The sequence below is a fragment of the Amphibalanus amphitrite genome, unplaced genomic scaffold (genome assembly GCF_019059575.1).
Source record: "Amphibalanus amphitrite isolate SeventyFive unplaced genomic scaffold, NRLGWU_Aamphi_draft 000866F_arrow, whole genome shotgun sequence".
Taxonomy (NCBI): Eukaryota; Metazoa; Arthropoda; class Thecostraca; order Balanomorpha; family Balanidae; genus Amphibalanus; species Amphibalanus amphitrite.
The window spans coordinates 102,584-122,968 of record NW_024882360.1 but is presented as its reverse complement, the minus strand read 5'-3'; the positions used below and the strand labels follow the sequence as shown (position 1 = coordinate 122,968).

The window sequence follows — 20,385 nt, the reverse complement described above, 5'->3', positions numbered from 1 at the left end:
CTACCTTCCTCGTCAGTCTTCCAGTGACGAAGGCATTCCACCAAGGCATCCCTGCACCGCCCTGCGGCCGGTGCTGCAGAGCTCCAGTCCGTCCGGTAGTCTGTCGGCGGCAGGTTGGTAGTCTGTCGGCGACTGCTGAGGGGTCTCCAGTGTGCACGCGAGAGAGGAGATCAGCGGCGAAGTTGGACTTCCCTGGAACGTAGATGATTTCAAAGTCATAGTCGGCCAGTTTCTCAACAGTGCGAGCTAGTCGATGGTTGACCAGGCGCATGTTGTTTAAGTACTAGAGATGTCAATCGGATACCAAATTTTAGGTGTAGGTACCGATACCAATCCGATACCAACTTGGTATTTGGTATTTCAAGTCAGATGCATTTGATATTTTGTTGGTATTATGAATGTTCTCTAGTGTAAAAGAGGCTGAGGATTTGGGTAAAAAGTTGGTATTTCCATCCTTTTCCCAAGTCGGCTCGGTTTCGGCATTTTTCCATGGGTATTGTAGGTATTTGGTTTGGTAACGGTACCACGATTTTCCGTAATTGACATCACTGGTAAGTACAGCAGCGCGTTGCTTGAGGCTAGACGCCGAAGTCTAAGCAGGAAAAACTCCAGACTGCGGGGTGACCAGGGGTGCTGCCTGCTGGGTTCTTGTTCGGTTGCTGGCGCTGGGAGGTGAAGAGAGTCTAGCAATTTTTCAGAAATCTGTCCAATATTCACGCTCGCAATGCATTAAGAAACATGTCATTTTTAAGGCATTTTTAAACTCCAAAGGACAATCCTCCACAAGATGATGAAATGGAAACCATTTCGTTCGATCCTAACGACCAACCTCTACGCTGACAGCATGGTATCGAGGCTGGAAGGAAGCGTGCGCCTTCTGGCTCAGTGTAGCGGAACAATGGTTCGAACGGGTGATATTGAGTGACGAAAACGAACGGGTGATATTGAGTGACGAACAGTGGCTCGCGCTACAGCAAGCACCCGCAGGAAGAATACAGTCTCCTTCGCCGAAGAATTCACAGAAGTTGATTCCATACAAGAACGTGCACGGAGCGAACATCATGGCCGAGTCCTGCCGCGCGGAGAAGCACGTTTTCTTCGAGCGACGACAACTGAAGTGTCACAACTGATTTCTATTTGTGTGATGTAAAATGTCTAAGATTTATCATTCCAACGGTGAGCTGTTTATGTATTTAACCCGCGCCCCACTGGGGGGGGGGGGGGTATTCATAGCCCCCCTCCCATTTGTTCTGCAATAACTTCCAAACCGCGTGACTTATCGACGCCAAACTTTCCGTACCTTTGGCTGCATCAATTTCACACCTTGTGTCAAAATATGAACTTCGTAGCTACCATAGGTCGGCCGGAAATGACGTCAGAGTGACGTCATGTTCGGCCGATTTCGACGCAAAACATTGAACCACGGCAATCGCTCCCAAGAGCTCAGTTTTTAAGAGTTAGATCCATTTTCTTTGCATGAGAGGACTCAGAATAGACTGCGCTATCAAACTGCTATCTCGGATTTTCAAAATTTGAAAATTTTGAAAATTATTTATTATAAAATTCAAAATTTATGTTTTTACAGAAAAAATTGACTTCGAAAAACCGGAATATATGTGATAGAACACATGCTCATGATAAAGTGTTAGCTAAATATCTTAAAAAATGGCCAAATTTACGCATTATTGCAAAAAATTCACAATTTTAATTTTTTAAATCAAATTTTCAGTAGGTATTTTACATCGTACACCAATATAAATAGCACCATCGTGTTCCTGAGCTCAAACTGCATCCATTAGACACCTTTTTTGTAAAAAAAAATATAAGTTCAAAATTTGACCTTTTTTACCTGAAAGTGACCTGACCTAAGCTAAATTCAACTCAAAATGACCTCAAATGACACAAACGACATCAAATTCGAAATATATGGCCTAAATGGACCATAAATAATGTGTCACGTGACCGACGCATGATCTAATATTTCCGTGACCTCTGATGACCTGACCCTGACCTGAACATCAAAGTACAAGTTTGGTACCCTCAGGGTATCTAAAGCATTTGTTCACGAGTGTGTAAACCAAAAATGAGCCTGATCTGACTTGTAAGACGGCGGCCAGAGCCCAAAGTAAGAACAAGTCAAAATGCTAATAATTTTTACTTTGACCTGACCTGTGACGTCATCGGTGACCTCGAGGTCAATGAAATTAGGTGTCGCTCGACAGTTTTTCCTGGGCTATCAGACGCCGTTTGAATTTTGACGATCGGCCCAGTAGTTTCGGAGTTAGGAGGGGGCTCTGGAGGGGGGCTATGAAGAGCCCCCCCCCCCTCAGTAGAGCGTGTTATACGCAGACCCCAGTGGGGCGCGGGTTAACCCACGAGCCGCTGGGGGGCATAAAGTTGTCCCCCCTTTATGTTTTGTGAAATATCTCCGAAACCTGATGAGCTACGAACGTGAAACTTGGCATAGCTTCAAATAAATACCTAAGCAATATTTGAGGAAAGTTTGGTGGCTTGATGACGTCACAGTGACGTCATGAAGTTTTGTCGTTTTCCGATATGGACCGTTTCTGATGACGCTGAGCATGAAACTCAACTGTAAATGAACTAGACAGCACCTGCTGTCATCCTAAAACATCTAACTACACTTCCATCTAGTTTCTGACCATAATCGACCCTTTATATTCGGTCCCATATATCTGATGTATCGTGAGAAATATGACAGGCGCAAATCTATAATTTCACTTATGACGTCACTGTGACGTCATTTCAAATGGGATCGACACCAAATTTGGACACAACCTCGGCTAGGTATTCAGGGAGATGTGTGCAAAGTTTCGCTTCTCTATCTCTTCGCGTAGCGACGATATCGTCGCAGAAGTAAAGGGGGGCAACTATATGCCCCCCCCCCTCCCCAGCGGTCGGCGGGTGGTGCGGAGGCCCAGCGGCCGCCGGGTTAAATATATGTCTTGCGCCTCTGGCTTTATGCCATCTTAATTATCACCCTGTAATTAAGAGGATAGCTTGTGGATGTTTAAATGCGGATCACCCTGTATTTCAGTCTGAGCGGTAGTTAACTTTCCAGGCGGTGGGGACTGGGGGGGGGCATTTTTTGCCCCCTTCCTTAGTTTTTTTTTCCATATATCTCGAGATCAGCTGCGCCGATCGTCACCAAACTTTCAGTACCTTCCTATGAATAGCTATTGCACATTGTGATTAGCATTTTTCCAAAGGCTATGATAGGTTGGCCGCTAATGACGTCAGAGTGACGTCATTTCTGCCATTTTCGACCCAAAAAAAGGTTTCGCGGGAAGAGCTGTCAGGCCTACAGCTTTGGAGATACAGAAACATGTTTCAGACTTAAAAGGTGCAGATTTAACAGGGCCACACAACTGCTACCTCTGATTTTTGAATTTTTTGGATTTTGGTCCCCCAAAATATTTAGATAGATTTTGAATATACATAATAGCCAAAAAATTCAAAAAGTTTTTTTTTTGAATATCAAAAAGCCGGAATATTTGTGATAGTCCTACTGCCTTCTATCCACATACCAAATTTGAGATCGATACCTCTTTTTTGGCCAAATTATAGCGAACAAAAACTTCAAAATTGATGATGTCAAATTTTCAAACTCAATTTTTAGCAATTCTAGATCTCGTAGCGCAAAACAAAGACCACCAATAGACTCCCCGTGACGAGCTGCATCGAATCAATGCCCATTTTATGCAAAACTATCAACTTTGAAATTTGACCTTTTTTGACCTGACCTCGACCTGACCTCCACCATCAAGTGACCTAAGCCGTACCCGATGGTCTTAAAACCAACACCATTGAGTTGGAAATGAAAAATTGGCCATAAAACATGCATCGCACAACCTTAGTAAATTTGGGTTCATGTGCTGACCCTTTGTGACCTGACCTGTAACCTGACCCGGTATTGTCAGTGACCTGTAATAGCAACATATGTACTAGGCAACTGACGCCCTATCGCTGATTTTCGATAAAATGCGTTTTCGTCGGTGTTTTAGCGCATTCCCTAGAAGAACCGTGAACGGTGAAACATTTTGTTTGACCTGACCTGTGACGTCATCGGTGACCCCGAGGTCAATGAAATTTGGTTTCCATCGACAAATTTGACAGGGCTATCGAACGCCTTTGATTTTTATCTGTCCAGTAGTTTTGGAGATACGGGGGGACACCCCCCCCCCCCCCACCGCGCGGAAGGTGGCCGGGAGGCCCACCGCCTGCCGGGTTAATGAAAAGAACTCCGATATCTATGGAACGTCATTTACGACGTTGCACATTGTTCAAAACGGAAAAGTTGAGCACCGATCTTGCAAGGAGTGAAGCGACACGACTCCATGTGCAAAAGATAGTCTGAGCTCATTTTTATCATCAAAACGAATTTTAATGTTTCTGTTTTTGACTTAGTACTTGTGAGGTCACGTCATTGAGCTGTCCATATGTGAACTGTGTGGAAAATTACGGACATAAAAGTTGCAAGGTCTCGGAAGTTAAGGAAGCCCTGTGAATTTCATTTTCCGCTTCCCCTTCGAGCTGCCAGCAAACAGAGACAGTCAGCTATGCTATGCGTAACCAATCTCAGTGCAAACCTCACAACCAAGTCCTCCCCGTGGCCTAGTGGATAAGGCGTCCGTCGCCTAACTCGGTGGCAGCGAGTTCGCGGCCGGGAAGCTCCACGTCGTTTGACCCGCGTTCCTATATTAAGCCAGCTGGCAACTGGCGAGAGAGGGCCACGCTAGACCCGGGAGGACCGTGCCGCCATCTACCTGCGGCACGTTTGACTTTCGATCCAAATTATCACCGGTGAACCGGGCACGGGCAAGGTGGGGTGGTGGGTCCGTGGTGTCATTCGCAACAAGCACTGCTTAGCGGGCACCCGGGCCCATAGCCACCCATTCATCCATTCGGACAAAATTTCTATAAAAAAGTCTGTCCAGGAAAACACTGTAGCTGTACAAAAAGGGGCTATTGTTATATTCAACCCAAATTGCGTGTGTAACCAACTTGCGTGTGTAACCAACTGTCACCATATCTCGACCAGAATCACGTACTGTGCGAGAACCAGCATGGTTTTCGGATAGGACACTCGACGGAAACTGCATTGATCGACTCTATTAGTACTATTTTAGCTAACACAGAGGCTGGCCATGTAACTACTTTGCTAGCAGCTGATACATCTCGCGCCTTCGATAGTGTAGAACATGAGCGACTTTTAGTTAAATTGGGATGGTATGGTGTCAGTAGTCACTGGTTCGACGATTGGCTGCGCAACAGAACTCAGAAAATTCAGGGTGGCGGTGGAGGAGTGTTGCCGGTGACACATGGCGGAATTCAAGGGTCCCTTTTGGGCCCGAGGCTATTTTTGATTTTTACTAACGACCTGAGCACTCATTTGACTCACGGAAAACAAGTTACGTATGCTGATGACGTGCAATTTTTAGACTGTGATTCGGCCGAAAACCTGGCTTCTCTCAAACTGCGCGTTGAAAATACCCTAAAGGTGGCGCTGCAGTGGTTTACCCAAAACAGACTCAAAATTAATCCAAGCAAAACCGAACTTTTGATCATTAAGCCACCCAAGAAAAAGTGTGAATCTGACATGAAAATCACATTTGGAGACTGTGAAATTGAGCCCTCTTCATCTGCTAAAATTCTCGGATTTAATATCGATTCTGCATTAACTTGGGAGAAACATGTGTCGCAGGTAACGCGCCGCTGCTACTATGTTCTCGTCGGTCTGTCCAAGTTGAGACACAAGATTTCGCTTGAAACTAAGAAGCTGCTGGTTGAGGCGTTAGTTTTCCCGCACATTATTTACTGCTGTACTGTGTGGGGAGGCTGTACTGCCTCCCAAAAGCACCGCATTCAGAAAGCGATCAACTTCGCTGTACGTGTCGTCACTGGACTGGGCCGACGGGAGCATGTGACCCCAGCCCTGCGAGCTCTGGGATGGGCGCGCTTCGAGGGCATGTTGGCGAAGCGAGACGTGGCCCTCATCGATAGGCTGATCTCATCTGACGTGCCGCCGGCTCTAGCTCACATTGTGCAGCGCCGCTCGGACGTAACAGACCGGCGCACTCGGAGCGCATGTGGAGGCCAGCTCGAAGTCCCTCGTATCTCCACTGAGCGCGCCAGGCGCAGCTTCCCCCATAGAAGTGTGTGCACATGGAATCGAGAGATGGCCTCCAAGTGCATCGTCGGACATAGCTGAACCTGACTGTCAATACTTTTAACAATCTTAACCGTATTCACGTTTTTAACATTTATATTTTCATTGTGTTGTTCTTACCGATAGTGTATTTTACTGTGTTTGTATTATGTATGACGAGAGGCCTGAAAAGCCATTTACTGGAGACTTCAATAAACTGATGATGATGATGGTGAAATTAACACGACACAAACATACTAGCAAGTATACATGTCTCAACCGAGACTGCCCTGCCAACGGGCCGCCACATCTCCCCCCGCGCGGCGCAATGTGGTGTCCCCACCCATTCACGCATCTCATTTTCATAGGCGATGGCGCCCCCTTGCAAGATGGCGCTCCTATGACGCCGCTGGCTCGTGAGGGCGCCTTTCGGGCCTAGGGGCGCCCACCAAGGTTGGTGGGGGGGGGGCAAACGGGATGTTGGGGTGGCAGAATTTCAAGTTGGGGGGCACCTAACAAAGTAAACAAAGCTACGCCCCTGCCCAGGAGCCGAGTTAGAAGGGGGCTTTCAACCCCCCCCCCTTCCAGCAGACCGTAGAAACCTACAACCCCCCCCCCCCCCAGCGGAGCGTGGGTCAATTGTTAGTTCAATGCATCTTATTTTGCATGAGGATAGTCGAAATAGGGAGCTTAGCAGCTGACAGCGAGAAATGAAAATGGGAAGAGGGTCTTGTAAAAAGTCGCAGCTATTCCATTGAGCATTAAATGAAGCAAACAATCCGACATATCCCACCTCGTCAGGCGATACACGTGCCGTTCCCCACCGGGGAGGTATCCCCGTCACCTGTTCGTACCTATATCAATCGTGAGTGGCTGCAACTCACCTGGTAAAGTCAACATTTTTTTACAGCTTTCCTTAAAAAAATGTGCGAATGCGGCAACGTTGCGTACAGTGGCGCAGCCAGGGGGGGTCGGAGTGTCAGCTGAAATTTCTGTCAGGGGCCCGCTCGAGAGAGAGAGAGAGAGAGAGAGAGAGAGAGAGAGAGAGAGAGAGAGAGAGAGAGAGAGAGAGAGAGAGAGAGAGAGAGAGAGAGAGAGAGAGAGAGAGAGAGAGAGAGAGAGAGAGAGAGAGAGAGAGAGAGAGAGAGAGAGAGAGAGAGAGAGAGAGAGAGAGAGAGAGAGAGAGAGAGAGAGAGAGAGAGAGAGAGAGAGAGAGAGAGAGAGAGAGAGAGAGAGAGAGAGAGAGAGAGAGAGAGAGAGAGAGAGAGAGAGAGAGAGAGAGAGAGAGAGAGAGAGAGAGAGAGAGAGAGAGAGAGAGAGAGAGAGAGAGAGAGAGAGAGAGAGAGAGAGAGAGAGAGAGAGAGAGAGAGAGAGAGAGAGAGAGAGAGAGAGAGAGAGAGAGAGAGAGAGAGAGAGAGAGAGAGAGAGAGAGAGAGAGAGAGAGAGAGAGAGAGAGAGAGAGAGAGAGAGAGAGAGAGAGAGAGAGAGAGAGAGAGAGAGAGAGAGAGAGAGAGAGAGAGAGAGAGAGAGAGAGAGAGAGAGAGAGAGAGAGAGAGAGAGAGAGAGAGAGAGAGAGAGAGAGAGAGAGAGAGAGAGAGAGAGAGAGAGAGAGAGAGAGAGAGAGAGAGAGAGAGAGAGAGAGAGAGAGAGAGAGAGAGAGAGAGAGAGAGAGAGAGAGAGAGAGAGAGAGAGAGAGAGAGAGAGAGAGAGAGAGAGAGAGAGAGAGAGAGAGAGAGAGAGAGAGAGAGAGAGAGAGAGAGAGAGAGAGAGAGAGAGAGAGAGAGAGAGAGAGAGAGAGAGAGAGAGAGAGAGAGAGAGAGAGAGAGAGAGAGAGAGAGAGAGAGAGAGGAGAGAGAGAGAGAGAGAGAGAGAGAGAGAGAGAGAGAGAGAGAGAGAGAGAGAGAGAGAGAGAGAGAGAGAGAGAGAGAGAGAGAGAGAGAGAGAGAGAGAGAGAGAGAGAGAGAGAGAGAGAGAGAGAGAGAGAGAGAGAGAGAGAGAGAGAGAGAGAGAGAGAGAGAGAGAGAGAGAAAAGCCTCGCGGAAAAAAGCACGCTTGTGTGCCGTTATAAGACGCAAAAATTAGGTACTACCCGATTTTAAGGTCTTAGGTCAGCCAGTGACCTCTTAGGTCAGGTAAGTGCCACAAGGCACGGGCTCGGTTTTAGGTTAATTACTTTGCCAAAAATGGTCGCACTGCCGCGATTTTGGCATAATCGTGTTTGTCTAGCTCAGGCGCGTTGAATGCTATACTTGGTGTTCGGGTGAAGTCAACTTAACCCTCGCCGGCACAGGCCATTTTGCGTCCTTCGACGGCACAAGGGGGGGGGGGGGGTTGGTACGATCCCCCTCGCGTTTGGCCCCTGATCGAGCTAGAGCCTCGTGGAAAAAACGAGCGTGTTGCCCGTCACGAGAGGAAGCCGATGATACCCAATTTTAAGGTCCTAGGTCATCGGGTGACCTTCCAGGTCAGGTCAATGACCCGAAAACCGGGAAAATCGGGACCTGTTAGAAAGTCGTAAATTGTGGCTGCTATGTGGTTTTCCGGGGTGCTGATCACGAATATCGTATTAGTTTTAATCAGAGATGTCTTTAAGCATTTAGACCAGGTCGGGTCAGGTCAGGTCAACCGGTAGGGGTTGTGACGGGTATTCGTAATACGTGTCAACCGCCTCTGACAGCTTCGTAACATGTTACGAAGGCGCCAAAACTATTTCGTAAATGTTCAAATGGTTGCTAAATTCGAATTCAGCTCCAAAAACTAGCCTAGAAACATGTAAAACTCGAAAAAGTGAACCGAGGTCACCCGAGGTCACCAAACGTCAGTGACCTGACCTGACCTTCAGGTGACCTTGACACCCATCCTAATGTATGGGAGCAACATCAAATCACATGTTTGAACGTTTGAAACCACGAAAAGCTTGCAAACGCGCGGCTAATGCGAGCCGACATACGCCGAATCGCGATTTCGGCCAAACATGGTCACGGAAAAGAGGTCACAGGTCAAAGGTCATTGGGGTCAGGGTCATGAAATTTTCAGGTTAGGTGTAAAATTGATCAATGCGAGGGTACTGAAAGTTTCGTCGCGATCGGCCGCTTTTTACGCGAGTTATTCGCGAAACCATGACCATCACAAAACCATGTTGTGTACGTACTACGCTCATGTGCGTTCAATCATCGAGTATGGCTGTGTCATATGGGCTGGAGCGGCTGCATCTCACCTGACAAGGCTCGAGCGAGTGCAGCACAAGTTTCTGATGTGGTTAGCTCGTTACTCTAACAGGCGCTCTGACGACCTGGACTACTTGGTTTTACTCTCACATTTTAAAGTGCGCTCCATCAAGTCTAGATTCATACAGTACGATATCATGTTTTTATTCCACATTCATCGTGGGAAGCTGGACAATGATGTGTTAGTCGGTGCGTTCGGTCTTGCCGTACCGGCACGGAGGACGAGGAGCACGGTTCTGTGGAACACACCGCGCGCGCGAGTGAACACTGTGCAACGATGTTTGTTTGTCAGGATCCCAGCTGCATGCAACTCATTCTTGCTCCATGACCCGACCACCGACTTCTTTACTGGTAGTTCATACTCATTTAAAACACGCGCTATCGGCTTCACAATTACGCAAGGCACTTTCATGTGATCTTTTACATCATACTCACGTGCTTTACTTTTATCGATCTTGTTTTATCGAACGTTTATTCTTATGTAGGTACTGTCATCTTGTGTATTGCTTGTGTGTAACTGACTTCGTCAGTAAAAGGGCGATGGGCCTGTTGGCGATCTAATAAATACAGAATACAGAATACAGAAAAACCTTAGGGGGGGTTGCATCCCCCTGTGCCGGCGAGGGTTAAGGTGTTAACCTCGGGTCAAGGTCAGGTCGGAGCCCCTCAGGTCACGAAAATGGTTGAAGGAGGTCATATCGCATATCATTCGATTCAGCAGGTCTTCCTGAGTCCAATGGTGGCTTTTCCGACTCTCTAGCTCCATCTGATCAGGAGTTATTGACGAAAAACTTATATGGCCTTAGTGACGTCATAGGTAAATGACGTCACGCAAAGTCAACAATGCTAAAGTCAAGTACTGGACCTTGCAAGGAGTGCATGAAACCATTCCCGGTGCCCGAATAGCAGCTCCCAATTTCCCTTGTTGACTTAAAGTGGTGCTAGATCCTGTATTATACTCAGTTATGACGTCATAACTTAACAGCTTCACGTCATATATTTAGTGCTTGACATCCAAATGATAACTTACATATGACAGAGAAGGTATGCAAAGTTTTATGAAGTTTGCTTCACTAGTTGTGGAATAACAAGCAAAAAACTTTTGCGGAAAGGCCGATGGCCTCTCGCTGGAGCGTTTCCGACCAGTGTGCGGCGTCTGACAGTACCATGCCGGTCTCTAAGGACCCCACAGGACTTTTTCTGCCGGCCTAAGGACCCCTTGCCGGTCACTGAGACCCCCTGCCGGCTTGTAGAGAGTTCGCGTTAGCAGCTCTAAAGGCCCCTCACCCGTCTGTAACGGCTCCACACCAGCGTCTATGAGGGCCCACAGCTTCGCCTGTAAGGACCCTCATCGGCACCTCTGAGAGAATCACACTAGCACCTCTGAGCGCCCACACCGGCACCTGCATGACGGCCCCACACCGGTGCCTCAAAGGCCCCTTACCGGCGGCTCTGAAGTCTGAGGGCCATATACCGGTGACTCTGAGGGTGCTACCGATAACCGAAGGCACCACACAAGCCCTTAGTGTCGCTGGGCTTTCATCCCATACACGCCCTCCGAGGGCGCCACGTCAGTGCACTCATTGCCCCACACCCCTCCCTCACACCCGGAGAGGGTAAACTGTGTTATACCTATAGCAACGATTTTACCACCCTTGTGCGTTATGTATTTCTCAAGTTGACTCAAAATGGTCCAGTATAAAATATGGCCTGCCAAACTTACGGCCAAAATCAGGTCCAAATCAAAGCGGGATGACAATAGCAGATGTTGTGAAATCGATACTGTATCAGCAGAAACCATACAGATGGCAAGGAAAATGCCGTGTTTTGATGTTTAGATGTGTAAAGAAAACAATAAGGAAAGAAGTCCGGAAAAGGGAGGCAAAGATCATTTCTCGCTGCCTCAATGTTGAGGGGGCGCCGCCCCCTCGGCTCCCAAGTTGGTGGGGGGGGGGGGGGCAAGCGCCCCTGCTGCCCCCCTGTTCCCGGGTCTATGCACCACTGTACCACACCACAACAAACCCGGCCCAATGCATTACATGTCCCATTTGAGCGCGTTAACCCTCGCCGGCACAGACCATTTCGGCCATTTTGCGTCCTTCGACGGCACAAGGGGCGTCCCCCTCGCGTTTGGCCCATGATCGAGCTAGAGCTTCGCGGAAAAAAACGAGCTTGTTGCCCGTGACGAGAGGAAGCCGATGATACCCTCTGAGACCAATCAATCATAGGGGAGACAGCGCCCAGCCTGTGCCAGCCTCTAAGCAGGGCTCTGACGACCTTAACATTATCAGTCAATGACAAGTGCCTTTTTTTTATTCAGGCCTCGCTCCAACGGGCACTTATTTCGCATTTACAGGAGGGCTCCTCCTCCTCCTGGCCCTTGTTCCCCCACCCCCAGGCTACGGCTGAAGTGGGAGCCTACCCCACACCAGGTGACACAGCCGGGGACGACGCCCGCGGAACGGGCGGAACTGGGAATCGAACCCCAACCCGGCACCGCCCGCACCGCGGGTCGACGCCTCAACCGACTGCGCCACCAGGGCCGCAGTGTTAATAGACCATATTGATAAAAATTAGGTAGGGATATCAAACTACCAATGCCAAAATTTTGGTTAAAATCAAATGCATATACAACGAGAAATAGCCGAAAAGGACTGTTTCACAGGGTCTGAAACGCATAGTACGTGTCAGCCGCCTCTGGCAGCTTCGTAATATGTTACGAAGGCACCAAAACTACTTCGTAAATGTTAAAACGGTTGCTAAATTTGGATTCGGCTCCAAAAACTAGCCTAGAAACAAATATAATTCGAAAAAAGTACCGAGGTCATCATAGGTCAATGACCTGACCTAACTTTCAGGTGACCTTGACATCCACCCTAGTGCATGGGAGCAGCATCAACTCACAGAACGCTTGAAACCACGAGAAGACTGCAAACGCGCGGCTAATACGAGTCGGCATACGCCGAATCGCGATTCTGGCCAAACATGGTCTCGGAATGTTGGTCACAGGTCAAAGGTCATTTGGGTCAGGGTCATGAAATTTTTAGGGTAGGTGTAAAACTGATCAACGCGAGGGTATTGAAAGTTAGGTCGCGATCGGCCGTTTTTTACGCGAGTTATTCGCGAAAACCTTAGGGGGGTTGCATAATCCTCTCCCCCTGTGCCGGCGAGGGTTAAAACTTCTTGTGTGCGAATTCACGTTATGAAGAAGGCACAATCTACTACAGCAGCCAATAGATTACTTAGGACAGGCACATGGGACTACTTAAATCCTGTCCGACTCCGACAGAAGCAGGCAACAGTTCCGTTTGCATATGTAATATGTATATGCTATGCATATTGCGGAACGGGCACATTTCGGCCTCGAAAGATACGAATTCATACGTCATGGTAACATATTTTTGTCATGGTCAATTCGCGTAGAAATTGAACACCGGGTGATAACTAAGCTATTGTTCTATCAAAATTCTATAAAAAAAAAATCCGATTCAAACTCGCTCAGGGTTATCGTGCAGGTAAAGGGGCCCGCTCAGCAGAATGCGTATGAAATATGGAAAGATTCTGAAAAATGGGTGGGGGGCCCGCACACTAGGGGGTCCGCTTTGGAGGCGATGACCCCCTTCCCCGAAACGAAATCCTGGCTGCGCCACTGGTTGCGTATATCCCGCGCCCCGCTGGGCTATTCAGCCATACGCGCCCTGCTGGGGGGAGGAGGGGGGAGGCAGATTCTGCCCCCCGCGTCTAACTTCCGAACCGATGGTCGTAGAAAGAAGGGGAAGACGGCAATCGAAAGCTCTCAACAAGGTGGATCTTAAGAGCCCATTTTTTTTTGCTTAAGTAGGTCAGAGGTCAGGCAAGGTCAGGTCAAGGGTACAAAATGGAAGTTTCTACATACAGTATCGGCCTTGCACCGTAGTTATCGAAGAATGGACTGAGACTGATTGCCCAAAACGTGTTCTTAGGTTACCAAGACAATATTCGTCGCATACAATATCATGCAAAGGTTAAGGTCAAGGTCAGGTCAGGTCACCAAAAACGAAATATAGAAAAGGGGCATGTGCGACACATGTTTTATGGGTCATTTTATTCATAGAATTCAATAGACACACTCAATAAGTGATATGGACCACATCTGGATGAATTTCAGGTCAAGTTCAGGTCAAGTGAGGTGAAATTTTGAAGTTAGTTTTTTAGGCCTAACAAGGTGTCTATCTGATGCAGTTTTCACGGCGAATCGAATAGTGTTGTTTTTTCCGTACGAGCTCTAAAACTTCCAAAAAAAAATCATGTTACAAATTTTTGGAAGCGATTCTTCTAAAAATTGATATGTAGGTGTACATAGACCACTTCTCTGACATATATTCCGTTTTTTTTTTCCATACACTCAAAATTTTGGATTTTATTATTCTCCCAAAAAAGTCTTTTTAATTTGGGCCAAAATCCAAAATTAAAAAACTGAGATAGCCATTTGATAGACAAAGTAAAATCACGTATAACCTTTTTTGTTACGTCTTGATTCCTTTAAAAATGAAGATGTTAGCGGCATTTGAAATTTTGCCATTTTTGAGGCGAAAATGGCGAACATGACGTCACTAAAACGTCATTTTCTCAAAAAATTTCCGACGGATTTCGCTCAAATTTTCAGGGAACGTGTCAAATTGATCTACAATAAGGTACTAAAAGTTTGACGTCGCTGGCGTAACGCGTTTTGAAGTTATTGGCGAAAAATGGGAGGGGGCAGATTCTGCTCCCCCCCCCCCCCCCAGCGGGGCGCGGGATATCATTGTAGATAACACCAATATTTATAGGCATAACCTATCAACTTTTCTGGAAAATATTCCATAAATGCGGCAAAATATTAAGCATCAAAGTAACAATTAAACATAAATTATCGGTTACCCTCAGACTGATGAGCTGCGTTGTTCTGTCCCAGGAGTCCCGAGAGGGTCGTGTCACCAGCTGGCAAAACTTCAAGGCAGGCAAAACCTCCAAAAAGGCTAAATTGGGCAAGCCGCTCGGTTTCCGTCCACCCAAACTGAAGCCGGAGCAGCGGTAGTGTCGCGGAGCGATCTTCGGAGGCTGCGGCGGTAGTGGCGCGCAGCGACGCTCGGCGGCGGCGGCGGCGGCGGCGGCGCTCGGGCAGCCGGCCCGGCCGCCAGCTCGGACTGGTGGCTGCCCTCGGTGGGCCCGGCCCGGGCCGGGCCAGGCTGCGCTGACCGACGCAGCCGGTGGCCAGGGCCGCGCGCCAGCGACAGCGGAGCTGTGTCCTGTGGGCGCGCTCTGCGCCGTCTTCGGCCCGCACGCTCCGACACCCCGGTATTCTAGGCTCTTGGGCTTATAGAAACCAACCAAGGATGATTCATATTCCAAGACCAGGTAATGTCGCATTGGAGCGGTCTACAGCTTATCTGTCTGGGAAATCTCTGCTCGTGTTTCTCAATGTTGATGCTTGTGTCATTTCATCGAGTCGTGGTTCATCGAGTGATGCCAAATACACCCGTTGTGATGTTGTTTAGCTGTGAGGGACGTGCGGTGGCGAGGGACAGACAGTACAACATTTCAGTGGCGCAGCCAGGTGGTCGGCGCCGCCTGCTGCACCGAGCACAGAGTTTCAGCTCTCTATCGCCAGCGTGTTCGGAGCTATCGCGAAAAAAACCCTATGGGGGGGGGGGCGACACCCGTCCCCCCCCCCCCTCGGCCGGCGAGGGTTAAGAGACGTGTCGGTGGTGTTGAATGGCGTGCCGAGTGATCAAGAAGGGGCGACATTTTTCGGAAGGGGCACGTCATATACTCTGGATGGTGCGCGTATAATACTGACAGGGGCGATGACGGGAGCTGAAAGGGCGCCACAGGGATTTATGTTAAAGGGACCCTCCCACCTTAACATTAGATTTGAGTTGAGATAGCCAAATTGGTGGCCATGGCCTGAAAATACCGGTTTGGGCACTCACAACATCGAAAAATGCTTTAATTCGGAGATATCGAATTTCAAACTTGCAGTTTTCGGATTCTAAGGGGCTAATGCATTGGTATGCCCCCTTAGAATTTGTGACGTCAGCGGAGATCTAACGATTTTAAATCTTTTACTAAAACGTTTGGTAGCACGCGGTGGTATATGCTGCTTTGCGCGCAACAAATGCCGCACTTTCAAATAAAGTCGCTAGGAACAGCGGAGATCCCAAAAAGTAAACAAAAGTAAAAGTCTAATATCTTGAAAACCGGTGAATATTTTTCGATGAAATTTGGTAGATATTCGTTTTTGCTCTTTCTGAACCGAGCGACATCACTTTCATGCCAATCCATTAACTTTTTTGAAGGTGGGAGGGTCCCTTTAAGTATGCAATCCAATACCAGCTACTGTTGCGTTGGAGGTTTGTGTGGGGCGCCGGTGCATGGGTCGTGGGTATTGGTAGTGCTAAAGCGCGCCTTATAATAGTCTTTTCCATAATGGCGGCCTCAGTGGCGGCGGCCATTTGCATTAAACTGTAAAAAATAAAGTTTTTCTTTTCTTGTTTGCTTAACTCAACGTAAGTCAAAATTCCTTGCATAAATTTTGACATCTTAAAATTAATTCAAGAAAGATTGTAGGCCGCTTTTGCTGAAAAGTGAAGTACCAGAAAAACAAAGTTGTTCAATTATTTTCAATTAGTTATTGAGCTACATCGGTAGGTTCTTGGCGCAGCTGCGACATTGAAATGTTTTTAGATGTGTTCAGTTTTGAAACTGCTGTGTGCGAAACAAGCCAAAAAGCAATTATATTTTATGAATGCTTATGATTACGTTGCTAGCGATCTGTATATGTTGAGGAGATCAGGAAAGAGAACACTAATTAAAGAAAATAAATTATCCACAGGATCATGACAGGATCGTTCACTACAGAGGCTTTTTGATGTTGAGCGAAGTTGAAGAATTGTGGGGTGATGATGAAGTGGCAAATGCTGCCTTCAATGTTAGATGATAATGGTGAAGCTAGTGCTATTGTAGACATGGCCGTGAATGATTAACTGTGAAGCATAGTCAAAGTATATTCTGAACACCAAGACCAGTTCAAAACCAAAGTCAAGGTCCAAGTTCAAGTCCCCCAGCTCCAGTCTCAATGCCCCCGGCTCCAGAATGACCTTCAAACGACCTCTGGTCACCGAAGCAGAGGCGAAACCAATCAGCGGCTGCCCTGGCGTCACAGCGCCAGCCAATCAGCAGCCGCCATCACGCTGCGCACAACCAGTTGCGGCAAGCTCGGCATATAGCCCACGGCGCGTGACCTGCGGCCGCGGGCGCTGGCAGCGGCAGAGTCCTTTTTTTTTTTTTTTTTTTGCTCCGCCAGCCTAAAGCCAGTCTGGAGCCGGGGGTCCCTTGGAGCGGCAGTCAAGCGCCAACATGTAGCCGCCCGAGCAAAAGGCGGCGGAACAGGAAGAGCCCTCCTACACTATATTAAACAGTGTTTTGGATAATGTAATTGCATTGCAGTGAAATGGAGAGCAAGACAAGGTCAAGATCAATCACAGACTCCTCAAAACAAAGTCAAATTTGTTACTAATAAATGCTTTGGAATTTTTTTAGAAAGGTAGCTAAAGTATGTTTTCCAGCATACAGTGAGTTAAACATTAATTCATGTTTATGTCTTGCACATTGGCTTTCTTTGTAAGATAATTATCCTCATGGTATTGGAATTTGCTAACACTGATAAGTTGCCATTTAACATTGGTAGACTGATGTATTTGATATTACAGTTAATGTGTTTGCCCATTTGTTAGGACATCATGCATTTGGGAGAAATGTGTCATGATTGCCATTTTTTCTTCATCCAGTGTGGTTTAGCAAATCAAATTTGAGTTCAGAAGGTTTATCAAAAACGCTTTCAAACCTTTTATGGCAGTAGTTGATTTTCATAATACCGACAAAATACCAAATGCTTTGGTATATAATACCGAATACCGAATCGGTATTGGTTCGGTATCGGTATACCGAATTTTTGGTAACCGATTGACACCACTAGTCACAAGTTTGAAGTGTCAAGTGACGTCCGTACAGAAACTGCTTCAGCCTTTCGAATGCCCAAACGATGCAGAGTCCTTCCCTTTCAATTTGCGAGTATTTCTTCTCATGTTCGCTGAGTGACCTCGACACATACAGCACAGGTCTTTCGGGTACGCCCTGCACCAAGACCATGTGGACTGGCATCGGTGATGACAGTCACCTCTTCCTTCACGTCAAAGTGTCGGAGCACTTCAGCAGATGCCAGGCGGGCTTTGATTCTCGTGAAACTTTCTTCACATTCTTTTGACCACTTCCATTCTTTGTCCTTCTTCAGGAGTTCATTTAGTGGTTTCGCCATCTTCGACAGATTTTCCAAAAACTTGCTGTAAAACCGAAAACGTTACAGCTCCCAAGAACTCACGCAGTTCTCTTTGATTTGTTGGCGCGTTTGCCTCCAGCACTGGCTTCACTCGCTCGGAATTAGGACAGATTCCTTTTTCACCTAGTCGCACTCCTAGATAGCGGACCTCCTTCGCCATGAACTGACACTTTTCCTTCTTGAGGCGCAGGCCGTTTGCTTTCAGGATCTGCAGCACTTCATCCAAGGCCCTCTAACCACTTCATCCAGCCGCTTCAAGGCTTCTTCTGTTTTTCCTGTGATGAGGATGTCATCCAGTAGACATTTGACACCTGGTACTTTCTTCAAGATTCGGTCCATCGCTCTTTGAAATAGCATTGGAGCTGACGCGACTCCATAGGGGAGCCTCAGCATCCGTTTCAGTCCGAACGGCGTGTTCAGGTAGCACAGTTCCTGACTTTCTTTTGACAGCTTCATTTGCAGATAGGCCTGTGACAGATCCACCACAGATATGAATTTCGCAGGTACGATGGTTGCCAGCAGGTCTTCGGTCTTCGGCAGAGGATGCACCGGTACATTCAGGTACTGGTTCAGCGTCACTTTGAAGTCGCCACAGAGGCGTACGCTTCCATCTGGTTTGAGCACCACAGCCAATGGTGTTGCCCACTTTGGCGTTGGCTCATCATCTTTGAGATCTGCGATTACTCCCAGTTCCTTCCATCTTTCCCGTTCCTTCTCCACTGCATCAGTCAGACTGTAAGGTACTGACGGTACTGACCTTGGTGGTTTGAAGACGTGCTCTGCGTCTTTCTTCACTTCCAGATCAGCTTCCTGACCACTCATGGTTCCCAGATCGTCAATGAAGAGCTCTTTATGTTCCTTCAGCACTTCACTCAGCTTCTTCAGCTTCTTTTGTGGTTCAGGTTTTTCTTTCACTTGACCAACCAGACTTGACCAGTTCAGCTTGATTTGATGCAGCCAGTTTCTTCCGAGGAGGCATGGTCCCTTTCCTCCCACTACATATACTGGCAGTTTCTTCTTCATTTGGCTTTCATACTGCACGTTCACTTCTGTCACTCCTCTGACAGGTATTTCATGTCCTGTGTACGATGTGAGCTGACATCTGGTTTTCTTCAAGTTGAGGCCTTTAGCCTGCGCTTCCGGAATCATGGTTATCGGACAGCTTGTTTCACAATGAACGTCATGTATTTCTCGTTGATGGTCATGTTCAATTTGATGGCTTCCTTCCTTTTTGGCGTGCTTTGGTACACACATATATTTCTTCAACTTCATCATCATCATCTTCTTTTCCACATTCAGTGCTTTTCCATTTCTGCATGCTGCGTTAAGATGCCCTTGTTTTCCACAGTTGTGGCATCTGACGTAGGGTGATACCCTGCAGAACTTGATGAGGTGGTTCGTTTTCCCACACCTGAAGCACTGTCTCCTTTCAGTTTTCTCCAACTTCCACTTCGTGTTTTCTTCATCGTTTTCATTTTCCATGTCTTCCCTTGACCATGCTCTTTTTTCCATGGCCTCTTCCTTCATGAGTTTTTATTTCATTTGCATTCCATGGTTTCCTTGTTTCGTTCAGTGATTCATTTCTTCCTTTGTTTTGCCACGTCATCTTGTTCACTGCTTCTTCTTCTGTACTTCTTCCCATTCTTCTTACTTGTTCATTGACTGTTGCATCTGTTAACCGTATCAGAATGGCACGCGACAGGGTCAGCACTCTTTCCTTGGTCATTGACTCCTTGACCTTGGAGGATGGTCGGTCACGTTGCCAACAGTTTTTCCCTGGTCAGATTGTCCATTTCTGACGCTTCAAAATTGCATTTTCTTGCTTGAGTTTTCAGTTTCGCTACGTACTCTACTCTACCTCCTTCATATTGCATCATGTTGAAGACATGATGCATCACATGATGCATCATGTTGAAGACATGACGCTCCACCACCTTGTTCACTTGAGGCTTGAAATGTCTTTTCAGTTGTGCTCTCAGTTTGACGAATGGGTCGGTTACATCAGCTATATCAGGCAGTGTATTAACAATTTCTTGTACATCCGGTCCAAGAAGATGCAGCACGATGTTCACTTTTTGAGCAGATGATTCGATATTTTGAGCACCCATGTAAATTTCCACTGATTTGATCCATTTACCAAAATCCTCACCTTTTTGCATTCACGGTGGCGGTGGCAGACTTGTAGCCATTCTTATCTCTTTTTGCAACTCAAATCCGGTATTTCACACCTTTCATTTATTTTCCTGGTTCCTTTTTCACTTTCTTCCCTTTTTGATAACTCCTTTTATCTTCATTTGCATCGTAAATCAATTTTTCTTTCCTTGCGACAATTGTTGCGCACTTGTGACATTCCTTTAATCTCCTTTCAGGTCTTATTCATTTTATCTCAGCTTGATCTCACCTTTTGATTATTTTGATCTCATCCTCGTCGCCAATTTGGTTGTGTCGTGAGATTTGTCCGCTTATTTCATAGCTGAGACTTTTTCTTCCGTTCGAGCTGTACCTATATTGCGTAGTTGTCGTAGTGAGTCGTAGGTCGTAGGTCGTAGTCGTAGGTCGTAGTGAGTCAGCACCGAAGCTGAGACTAGCAGCTGCTTTGTCTTTAGGAAGGCGGCACGCTCAGAAGCCCCCCC

General features: G+C 47.3%; 1 protein-coding gene across 3 annotated transcripts in view; it reads left to right on the top strand.

Annotated features, from left to right (window-relative positions):
- LOC122367398 (dnaJ homolog subfamily C member 8-like) overlaps nt 1-14,906 on the top strand; it is a 155,403-nt gene extending 140,497 nt beyond the window's left edge. For 2 of the 3 annotated variants that reach the window (XM_043340441.1, XM_043340442.1), the window contains exon 8: nt 14,330-14,906. In XM_043340441.1, coding sequence (XP_043196376.1) covers nt 14,330-14,452 — 123 coding nt within the window. In that variant the 3' untranslated portion in view covers nt 14,453-14,906. Of the gene's footprint in view, nt 1-6,537; nt 6,623-14,329 lie in introns of all 3 variants that reach the window. The other variant, XM_043340443.1, reaches the window with a different exon arrangement.
- The last annotated feature ends 5,479 nt before the right edge of the window (nt 14,907-20,385 follow it).